Source organism: Schistocerca americana, chromosome 5 (genome assembly GCF_021461395.2).
Source record: "Schistocerca americana isolate TAMUIC-IGC-003095 chromosome 5, iqSchAmer2.1, whole genome shotgun sequence".
NCBI lineage: Eukaryota > Metazoa > Arthropoda > Insecta > Orthoptera > Acrididae > Schistocerca > Schistocerca americana.
Window position 1 is genome coordinate 566,560,264 of NC_060123.1, and position 12,186 is coordinate 566,572,449.

The window sequence follows — 12,186 nt, forward strand, 5'->3', positions numbered from 1 at the left end:
TGCTCGTTTTTGTGCAAATCAAACTTTCTTTCTAAGTGATGCGTTACATCAGAAGATGATTACGTACGATATTACTGAGTAGAAATATGCGAAATATGTCAGGAGTTTGATGTGTTTGTTTGCAAGATTAGCAGTTCTAGGAAGCGTAAAAGTAGCTTAACTTAATTGTCGAGAAGCACGGGAACATACTTCTTCCAGTTCAAGTTTTCATCGATATGTACACCCAAAACTTTTGGAGCATTCTACCTTATTTAGTAACTCCTACTCATATGCTACATCATCAACTACTTGTATGGCTCTACTTGTTGCACAGAACTGAATGTAATGTGTGTGTGTGTGTGTGTGTGTGTGTGTGTGTGTGTGTGTGTGTGTGTGTGTGTGTGTGTGTGTTTTCAAAAATTAGGGAGAGTACATTTATAGAGAGCCACTTAATAATTCTTTGGAAAACATCATTTACCAACTGTTGCTTTCTGTTTAATGGGGTCTATTTTAACACTAGTATTGTCTGAAAAAAGTACCAATCACGCTTGTTGAATGTTAAGTGGAAGATCATTCACACATATGAGGAATACTGAATCCTGTGAGACTCCCTTTGTCATTTTTTTTCTACAGTCGCTACAATTTCCTACCTTTCCATCATTGTCTGAATTATTCAGCGCAACCTTCTGCATTCTGTTTGTTAATCATAATTCGCCGGCCGGAGTGGCCGAGCGGTTAAAGGCGCTACAGTCTGGAACCGCACGACCGCTACGGTCGCAGGTTCGAATCCTGCCTCGGGCATGGATGTGTGTGATGTCCTTAGGTTAGTTAGGTTTAAGTAGTTCTAAGTTCTAGGGGACTTATGACCACAGCAGTTGAGTCCCATAGTGCTCAGAGCCATTTGAACCATTTTTTTTAATCATAATTCAAACCAGCTGTTAGCGTTGAAGTAGTGGAATTTATACGCCTTTTCTCAATATCTAATTACTTTCAGACACACCGTATATTGCACCGAGGATGTCTGATCTACAGTGCAAATTTCGACGCTCTTGTCTCTAACAAACTTGTTCCATTCACTCACAGTACTACGTTATTTTCTGTTAAAACACCAGTGTTCATTTTTCTCTTCGCCACGAAACTTTAATACTTTACTGTTCGGTTCTGTCTCAGATTTGTTTTTCCATTATCGTTATTTATTAGAGGTGATACACAGCAGCAGGGATAGGTCTGCTGACAAAGAATAGGACAATATGCACTTCACGCATGGATCCCCTGAATGCAATGTAGAGCAACCTGACCGCGCTATGCTGAGCTATTACCGTAGCGACAGCAACAACATCATAGTATTGGAGTCTGCAAGAAAATCTACGGTGCGTCGCAGTACACTTCTCCGTGATCAAGGTCGTCTGTAAAGATCTGAGAAGGAACCGAATGTAAATCACTCTCCAGCTGCAACAATAAGAGAAGGTCTCAGTCTTGCACTACCGATTTCGGAAGATTGCCTTCCAGTTTCAAATAACACGCAACTCTGACAACAATGGTGCGACTGTGTTATAAAAAAAAAAATCAGACAAAGACTGTCAGCTTCCGAAATTTAAAGAGGACATAATCGAATGTATATGTAGTTCAATAATATTCTGAAATATCTTTTCCGTTGTATTTTGTTTAAGAACAAATGCTGGTGCGACAGCATTTGTTCAGCTCGGTACTTCGACGATCTGACGTGACAGTTGGACAGAAAGTGGCGTGATATCTCTCAGCAGGACATCCTACAACTCTATCAATCAATACCAAGGGCCAGATGTGGACCAACACGTTACTGAATTGCTCAGTTCGTGAAGGTCTTGAATAAATCAAGGTCTTGAATAAATCACCAGTTTTTCTGAAATGGCTACCATAAGTTTGTCTGTACATATACGTCACATCTATCAATTCGTCCCATTCGGATTATTCCTTCGTGGTGCGAAATTTTTCTCCCCTCAGAATGTATTACAAAAAGTTCATGTAAGAATGGTTCAAATGGCTCTGAGCACTATGGGACTTAACATCTATGGTCATCAGTCCCCTAGAACTTAGAACTACTTAAACCTAACTAACCTAAGGACAGCACACAACACCCAGCCATCACGAGGCAGAGAAAATCCCTACATGTAAGAATGGGTTCGAAAATCCTTCGTTAGGGAACTCTGAAAATATTTGTTATTGATGACACAAAAATCATAAATTAACTAAGCAAATTTACAGTTACAAACATTGCCCGAGGTGACCACCTCCTGCATCCATACACCCCATAAGCCTGCGTTTCATACTTTCCAGTATGTCGTGGGAAACTTCTGGTGTTTCCCGCATTTGGTCAAATCCATTTCCGATACTCTCCCTCAGAATATCGACACTGGGTGCGGGAACTGAATGCAGCAAGGATTTTACGAGGGTCACTCCAAAAGAAATGCACACTATTTTTTTTAATCCACCTTTTATTCTACATGTTTGAAAGTTTTACAGTGTGTAGATACATCCTTTAGGAACAATATTTTCATCTCTCCACATAATTTCCATCCCTCTCAACTGCCTTACGCCATCTAGGAACCAGCACCTGTATACCCACACAGTAAAATTCTGGACCAACCTCTTGGAGCCACTGTTTGGCAGCGTGCACAAGTGAGTCATCATCTTCAAACCTTGTTCCACGAAGAGAGTCTTTCAGTTTCCCAAAGAGATGATAGTCACATGGAGCCAGGTCAGGACTGTAAGGCGGGTGTTTCAGTGTTGTCCATCCAAGTTTTGTGATCGCTTCCATGGTGTTTTGACTGACCTGTGGCCGTGCATTGTCGTGCAACAGCAAAACATCCTGCTTTTGCCGATGTGGTCGAACACGACTCAGTCGAGTTTGAAGTTTCTTCAGTGTCGTCACATATGCATCAGAATTTATGGTGGTTCCACTTGGCATGAGGTTCACAAGCAAGAGTCCTTCGGAATCGGAAAACACCGTAGCCATAACTTTTCCAGCAGAAGGTGTGGTTTTTTTTTTCCTTGGGTGAATTTGCATGATGCCACTCCATTGATTGCCTCTTCGTCTCTGGTGAAAAATAATGGAGCCATGTTTCATCACCTGTCATAATTCTTCCAAGAAATTCATATCCACCGTTCTCGTACTGTTCCAAAAGTTCGCTGCATACCGTTTTTCTTGTTTCTTTGTGAGCCACTGTCAACATCCTGGGAACCCACCTGGCACAAACATTTTTTAACGCCAAGACTTTCAGTATTCTGCAAACACTTCCTTCACCTATCCCAACGTAGCGTGACAATTCGTTCACTGTGATGGGTCTGTCAGCAGTCACCGTTTCGTTAACTCTCTGCACATTGTCTGGAGTGTGTGCAGTACGAGGCCTGCCGCTGCGAGGACAATCCTCAATACTCCCGTGCCCGCTTCCATCATGTAACCTGCTTGCCCACAGACTAACTGTACTGCGATCTACAGCAGCATCTCCATATACCTTTTTCAACCTCTTGTGGATGTTTCCCACTGTCAAGTTTTCACAGCAACAGGAATCCTATGACAGCACGTTGTTTCTGACGAACGTCAAGTGTAGCAGCCATCTTGAAGACATGCTGTGACGGCGCTGTTCACGGGAACAGGTTGAACTAAGCTTGAAAACAAGCAGGAAGGATGTATCTACGCACTGTAAAACTTTCACACATGCAGAATGAACATTGTATTTTTACAAAAATAGTGTGCATTTCTTTTGGAGTGACCCTCGTATATGTCCCAAGAGGGGAAAAAATATCCACTGGATTCAAGTCTGGCGGTCGGGCAGGCCATGCTATGAATTCACCGCGACCAGTCCAGTCGTTTGGAAACTGTTGATCGAGATGCTAGCGAACTATCCGTGTAAAGTAGAGGAAGCATCATTGTGCATAAACCATATTCGCTGGTGGCGTCTCAAGCTACATCATGTAAATGGAGCAACTCGTGCCTATTTTTGTGATGTGTTGTCACGCAGATTACTCTATACACAGAAAAACTGCAATCAGTCGAAACAAAACGAGTAACATGACCAACTGTAAACAAGAAAGCAAGTAAAAAAGCACATTTGAGGTAAATTACACGACCAGGAGTCGCACAGGGAATTCCTTTCACATCTCCCTTAATGAAGGATTTTCGGATCCATGTTCATATGAACATTTCGTAACCTTTTGATGTCAAGAATAAATCCATAAAGTTTCTGACACATGTTTTTATACATTCTGTACAGACGAAAGGACATAATTATGGAAGAAACACACATAAGAAAAAGCAAGTAACTTCCAAAACAAAACATTCGAAATCAGAGTATGAGGCGACAGTGAAGCGGGTAAAACAAATGAAAACTCCACGTCTAGTGGGCCTACTAGCTAAACTATAAAAGATTATGTAGAACAAATTACATGAAAGATTTTCAAAATGGTGATATTTCTTAAGCGGCTCATATAATAACCCAGCTGAAAAACGCTTCCGTGAGAGCAGATTCCGCTTTCATCATGAAAAATTCTGACATGCGAACATGTTCGCACTCTTTTTAACACAGAACATTCTAAATCGTGTTGCACACTCTCTCTTCGCATTCAAGCCTTCGTACTCAGCATCTGCCTGTCACTGTGTCTGACTTTCTCCTTTCTCTCCCACTGAAACTATTTCCTATCGGTCTCTCTGACTGACCATGTCTTCATCTCTCTCTCTCTCTCTCTCTCTCTCTCTCTCTCTCTCTCTCTCTCTCTGTGTGTGTGTGTGTGTGTGTGTGTGTGTGTGTGTGTGTGTGTCTCCTCATCACTGTCTCCTTCTCTGCCACTTTCACTCTCTGTCCCACGGCCATTTTTTTGTTCAATTATTTTTCTCTCCCAGTGCCACTGTCTCTGTCTTTCTCGCTTACAGTCAGCGGTCTTTCTCTTCAAACATCATTGACTCTTCTCCAAGTATGTCCTTGGGGATGGTTTGCTCGGTGTTTTGACCCCGTAAACCGGAACACATTAACACGAGGGTACAGGATATGGGGGAAACTAGACAACTTTTGTCGTGTTAAATTTCGCTGGTCTGGAGGTAGGTGTCAAGTCCCCCCATGGTCGTGCATGGTCTCCACTCATATTTCATTTTCATTTCCGCTGTCACCTCTCTCTTTTGATCCCACTGCTACTATTTTAATCCATCTCTGTTTTTAATTTACTGCCAATCTGTCTCACACCACTACTGTCACCTCTCTCTTTTTCTCCCATTGGCACACTGTCTTTCTGCTATTCTCTTTCAGCACAAAAAACTGCGCACATGTTCACATCCTAAAATTTTTGTTGAGGAAGGCGGAATGAGGATTGAGGTAGTTGGTTCCCCACTTTTCTGTTAGAGTCTTTTAAAGAGTAATATGCTGGCCTTTTTGTGCTCAACAGGAGCATTTTTCAGCTGGTTCCCTTCTTTTCCCTATTACATAAAGGTGGGCTGCCTATATAAAACTATTTCTGGAGCTCAATAAAGTTTTGACAGTTTGTTTATATGCTCCAATATAAATATATACGTTGACACTCAGTGCACATAAATAAGATTAACACAAAATCGCCTCCCATCCAACGCAAGCTCACTTTACACTACTTTATTAAAAATGCACATCGTTATTAGGCTACCCCTACAGTGTACCAAAAAAATGCGGTGATTTATTTTCAACAACAGGGAATTTCGTATAACAATACAATTTTTTTAAATTAAAAATACAATAATTTCTAGGTCAAGACAGCCTTACGCTTCAGGTCGGACATTACACGCATATTTTATGAGCGTAAGTACCGTAACTTTGAACGTCTCGACCCTGGTAAAGGATAATGACACTGAAAAAAAAAATACAACGTCTCTGAGAACACCACCTAAGGAACGTACGGAAAAAATTTCGACGATTTGCTGTAAATATAAATTACAGAAGTGGACATACCCGACAACTGGTACCTTCACTATCAAAAATCACGGTTTTTCAGGTGTATCTAGACAACGGTTAAAACATTTCGAAAACGGTAAAATGACATTTCTAGATAAATCATCTACTGTTAAAATTTGAACTATTTTCTATGGTTAGTCATTTAGGTAATTGCAGCTCACAGTGAAAAACGTCTAAAACCAAATTTCGCTGTTTTCTGCGTAAGTATGGTAGCTTTAGTAACTTTAAACTACTGTCTCGGTAAGGGATAATGATATCGAAACAAATTTCGATGTTCCCGACAACGTAATCTTAGGATCGTATAGCAAAAATTTCGACGATCTGCCAAAGACAGAAATTATAAAACTGACCATCTCGACAACTGGTGCTTTTGGTACCCAAGGAATCATGATTTTTCGGGGTTTTCTCAGGAAATGCCCATAAACAAATATTGATTTTCTAAACTGTTTAAGGACCACCATAGACCACCCACACTGTATAAGAACCAACTGTTTTGCTCAACTGGACTGGGCTGGAAGAAATGTGTAATGTTTAAAAATTTTGACCCTTAACTGTATGATAGCTACACTATGTCCGACAGGCATGCAAATGTTCGTAGGCCAAGGGCTATTCAAAACACTTGACCCTCTATCTCTATGATCAATAGGACCCGAAACATTAACCCCCTGAAAAATCATATTGCTGCGTGCGCCTTTTTGGAACATATTGGTACCGATGGACCGATAAATCATAGTCGGACGTTTCTTACTTTACGTGTTGAGTAAGATTCGATCACGGCTACGTCAGTGACCGTAGGTATCGAGTTTCCTGAACTTACTCCAGTTGTCCACATCCTTGGAGCTATCCATGAGGCCGTTGAGCTTATCGTCATCGACGAAGCCCCTGTTCTTGAGCTGTATCAGCAGATGCATGAAGTCGTTGCGTGTCACGTTGTTCTTCTCCCGGTACTCCACGGTCTCTCTCACCATATTTCGGAAGAACTGCGACACTTCTTCCGTTCCACCAGCAACCCTGCAACCAAGAACGATTTCAATGTGTACTTAAAATTTGCCTACATGTTAACAGGCTTCTCTTAGATAAATATAATCTGCGACGATTATGTAGACGACTTTCATACAAATATAGCTCGCGTCTTTCTTCTTCTAAATAGCAGATGTGCAGATAAAAACTAGAGCACAGGTAAAATTACGTAAGTAACTATAGCGGTACTTCTAAACTTAGCTTTCGTTTTATCTTACATCCTATGTAATCCGTGTATGGGAACAGCAATACGACATTACTACGTACGTCTCTAGAGGTTTTTATACCACTGTAAAAAAAGTGTGATGTGTCAAATATACTACCCTATAAGATCAAAAATATCCGGACACCTCAAAAACAAACGTTTTTCATATTTGTTGCATTGAGCTGCCACCTGCTGCCAGGTACTCCATATCAGCGACATCAGTAGTCATTAGGACCGCGAGAGAGCAGAATGGGGGGCTCTGCGGAACTCACGGACTTCAAACATAGTAATGTGATTGAGTGTCACTTCTGCCATACGGCTGTACGCGAGATTTCCACACTCCTAAACATCCCTAGGTCCACTGTTTCCGATCTGATAGTGAAGTAGAAACGTGGAGGGACACGAACAGCCCAAAAGCGTACAGGCCGGCCTCGTCTGTTGACTGACAGAAACCGCCGACAGTTGAAGAGGGTCGTAATGTGTAATAGGCAGACATTTATCCAGACCATCATACAGGAATTACAAACTGCATCAGGATCCACTGTAAGTACTATGACAGTTAGATTTCATGGTCGAGCTGCTGCTCATAAACCACACATCACGGCGGTAAATGCCAAACAATGCCTCGCTTGGTGTAAAGAGGATAAACATTGGACGATTGACACAGTGGAAAAACGTTGTGTGGAATGACGAATCACGGTGCACAATGTGGCGATCCGATGGCAGGGTGTGGGTATGGCGAATGCCCGTTGAACGTCATCTGCCAGCGAGTATAGTGCCAACAGTAAAACTTGGAGGCGGTGATGTTATGGGGTGGTCTTTTTTTTTCCATGGAGGGAGCTTGCACCCCTTGTTGTTTTGCGAGGCACTATCACAGTATAGGCCTACATTGATGTTTTAAGCACCTTCTTGATTCCCACTGTTGAAGAGTAATTCGGGGATGGCGATTACATCTTTCAACACGATCGAGCACCTGTTCATAATGCACGGCCTGTGGCGGAGTGGTTAGACTACAATAATATCCCTGTAATGGACTGGCCTGCACAGAGTCCTGATCTGAATCCTACAGGACACCTATTGAAAGTATGCCTGCGAGAGTGGAAGCTGTCATCAAGTCTAAGGGTGGGCCAACACCATGCTGAATTCCAGTATTACCGATGGAGAGCGCCACGAACCTGTAAGTCATTTTCAGCCAAGTGTCCGGATGATTTTGATCACGTAGTTATACCGATGCACATGAGAATTGTCTCTATTAATTTTAGAGAGACAAGATTGATGTTTGCTTAAAACAACAAACATTAGAGTGAACAAGTTTGTGTTGTTTAAAATTAACAGCATAATTAATGTAAGTTCAAATTTACTTTTCACTGAAAGTACTGATGTTTGAGGGATCATACCGTTGGATACTTAAATTTCAATTACTTCATCAGTAATGTACATCAGCATTTTACATCTCAGATAGATACAACAGACAAATGACGGACACTTGTTGTTTTAACTACACTGTAAGACGGAAAACCGACGCACCACGAAGGAATTATCAGAACGGGATTAAACTCTGTAGATGTGACGTACATGTACGAAGAAACAAATGATTATAGTTTCAGAAAAATGGTATGATTAATTCAAGAAAATGAGCTTCACAAATTGAGCAAGTCAATATCGCGCCGGTGCACCTCTGGCCCTTATGCAATCAGTAATTCGGATTGGCATTGACTGATAAAGTTGTTGGATGTTCTCCAGAGGTATATCGTGCCATATTCTGTCCAACTGGCGCGTTAGATCGTCAGAATCTCGAGCTGTTGGGAAGGCCCTGTCCATAATGCTTCAAACGTTATCAGTTCGGAAGAGATGCGGTGACCTCGCTGGCCAAGCTAAAGTTCGGTTGGTTGGTTGGTTGATTTTGGGGAGGGGACCAAACAGTGAGGTCGTCGGTCCTATCCGATTAGGGAAGGAATGGGAAATAAGTTCAAATGTGTGTGAAAACTTATGGGACTTAACTGCTAAGGTCATCAGTCCCTAAGCTTACACGCTACTTAACCTAAATTATCCTACGGACAAACACACACACCCATGCCCGAGGGAGGACTCGAACCTCCACCGGGACCAGCCGCAAAGTCCATGACGGCAGCGCCTGAGACCGCTCGGCTAATCCCGCACGGTGGGAAATAAGTCGGCCATGCCCTTTCAAAGGAACCATCCCGGCATTTGCCTGAACCGATTTAGGGAAATCACGGAAAACCTTAATCAGTATGGCCGGACACGGGTTTGAACCGCCGTCCTCCCAAATGCGAGTCCAGTGTGCTAACTACTGAGCCATCTCGCTCGGTATAGGGTCTGGGCAAGCACTCTTGCTGAAATTTAAGCCTAGGAGTGCTTCCCACGAAGGGCAAAAAAATAGGGCTTAGAATGACGTCAACGCTGAGCTATGCTGTAAGGGTGTCACGGGTGGCAACGAAATGGGTCCTGCTATGAAATAAAATGGCACCCCAGACCATCAACGCTAGTTGTTGATTGAGTGGCAATCAGGTTGGTATCCTACTGCCGTCTGGGGCATCTCCAGTCACGTCTTCGCTCATCGGGGACTGGAATCTCATTGACTGGAGCAGAATTGTCTCCAGTGGTGAGTTCCACTTAGAACTGAGGCTCGACTAGCAGCGAAGACTTCTCTGGAGCCGCCCTGGATAGTGTTGGGATGCCAAGCGAGTGATGGTTTGGAGTGCCATTTCATTTCACAGCAGGACCCATTTGGTTGTCATCCGCGGCACCCTAACAGCACGGCGGTAGGTCGTATGGTAAGCCATCCTGGGCTTACATTTTAGCATGATAGTGCCGTTCCGCACACAGCGTGAGTTTTAACTGCTTGTTTTCGTGCTTGCCAAATTCCACCTTGGCCAGAGTTTCACTACTGGCCATTAAAATTGCTACACCACAAAGATGACGTGCAACAGACGCGAAATTTAACCGACAGGAAGAAGATGCTGTGATATGCAAATGATTAGCTTTTCAGAGCATTCACACAAGGTTGGCGCCGGTGGCGACACCTACAACGTGCTGACATGAGGAAAGTTTCCAACCGATTTCTCATACACAAACAGCAGTTGACCGCCGTTGCCTGCTGAAACGTTGTTGTGTTGCCTCGTGTAAGGAGGAAAAATGCGTACCGTCACGTTTCCGACTTTGATAAAGGTCGGATTGTAGCCTATCGTGATTGCGGTTTGTCGTATCGCAACATTGCTGCTCGCGTTGGTCGAGATCGAATGACTTTTAGCCGAATATGGAATCGGTGAGTTCAGGAGGGTAATACGGAACGCCGTGCTGGATCCCAACGGCCTCGTATCACTAGCAGTCCAGATGACAGTCATCTTATCCGCACGGCTGTAACGAATCGTGCAGCCACGTCTAGATCCCTGAGTCAACAGATGGGGACGTTTGCAAGACAACAACCATCTGCACGAACAGTTCGACGACGTTTGCAGCAGCATGGACTATCAGCTCGGAGACCGTGGCTGCGGTTACCCTTGACGCTGCATCACAGACAGGAGCGCCTGCGATGGTGTACTCAACGACGAACCTGGGTGCACGAATGGCAAAACGTCATTTTTTCGGATGAATCCAGGTTCTGTTTACAGCATCATGATGGTCGCATCTCTGTTTGGCGACATCACGATGAACGCACATTGCAAGTGTGTATTCGTCATCGCCATACTGGCGTATCACCCGGCGTGATGGTATGGGGTGACATTGGTTACACGTCTGGGTCACCTCTTCTTCTCATTGACGGCACTTTGAACAGTGGACGTTACATTTCAGACGTGTTACGACCCTTGGCTCTACCCTTCATTCGATCCCTGCGAAACCCTACATTTGAGCAGGATAATGCACGACCACATGTTCCGGGTCCTGTACGGGCCTTTCTGAATACAGAAACTGTTCGACTGCTGCCCTGGCCAGCACATTCTCCCGATCTCTCACCAACTGAAAACGTCTGGTCAATGGTGGCCGAGCAACTGGCTCGTCACAATACGCCAGTCACTACTCTTGATGAACTGTGGAATCGTGTTGAAGCTGCGTGGGCAGCTGTACCTGTACAAGCCATCCAAGCTCTGGTTGACTCAATGCCCAGGCGTATCAAGGCCGTTATTACGGCCAGAGGTGGTTGTTCTGGGTACTGCTTTCTCAGGATCTACGCACCCAAATTGCGTTAAAATGTAATCACATGTCAGTTCTAGTATAATATATTTTTCCATCGAATACCCGTTTATCATCTGCATTTCTTCTTGGTGTAGCAATTTTAATGGCCAGTAGTGTCTTATCTCTCGAAGTCTACAGTTCGCACCTGTGTTTTAAACAGCTGGGAATTACTAGCCAATGGATTTAGATGCCTCACATATGGGATGCAACGTTTTAGTGATGACAATTTGTTTCAAGTTCAAAGGTCAGTCATTTTACTTGTCTAGTTCTTTAATACTCCAGGATTAACTTAACAAAACTGAGTTGACAAAATACAAATTGTAGAACATCCTGCGGAACTTCATACGGAAAACTATTAAATATTTCTGAAAAGCGAACGTTAAATATTAGTTTAACTCTTTTGAGCGCCGCCTGGAGTGTTTCTTGGCAACTATTCTCTTGCAGGCTTGTCTGTAGTAATGTAATTCGCGCTCTTCACAGAACACAAACAGAACAATGGCACTGCCGCGACAGCGCCACTGGTGCGCATGCTTACCCGAGTGCCTTGGCTAACAGGGGGACGAAATCGTACATGATCTGAGCGATCTTGGACTTGAGCGAGGGCTCAAACACCTTGCGCCCCCACTGTCGGAACTCGGCCTCCGGGTTCCTCTGGCAGTTGCACTCCACGCCGAAGGCGACGGACGCGATGATGTCCGTGGCGTACCTGGCGGACACCTCCCGCATCTCCACCACCTCCCCACGGCTCGCTGAATCTCCCAACACCTCCACCATCTCGCGGCCGCAGTCCTGCATCGTCTGCGAATGGAATACACCAATTTGTAAATAGCGTTCGGG

At 43.8% G+C, this 12,186-nt stretch overlaps 1 protein-coding gene across 1 annotated transcript in view; it reads right to left on the reverse strand.

Annotated features, from left to right (window-relative positions):
• LOC124615797 (probable cytochrome P450 6a13) overlaps window positions 1-12,186 on the reverse strand; it is a 77,815-nt gene that overhangs the window by 32,124 nt on the left and 33,505 nt on the right. Inside the window, exons 4-5 of the mRNA XM_047143926.1 lie at window positions 11,885-12,147; window positions 6,748-6,941 (exon numbers count right to left, since the gene is read on the reverse strand). Of these exons, the coding sequence (XP_046999882.1) occupies window positions 6,748-6,941; window positions 11,885-12,147 (457 nt within the window). The remainder of the gene's footprint in view (window positions 1-6,747; window positions 6,942-11,884; window positions 12,148-12,186) is intronic.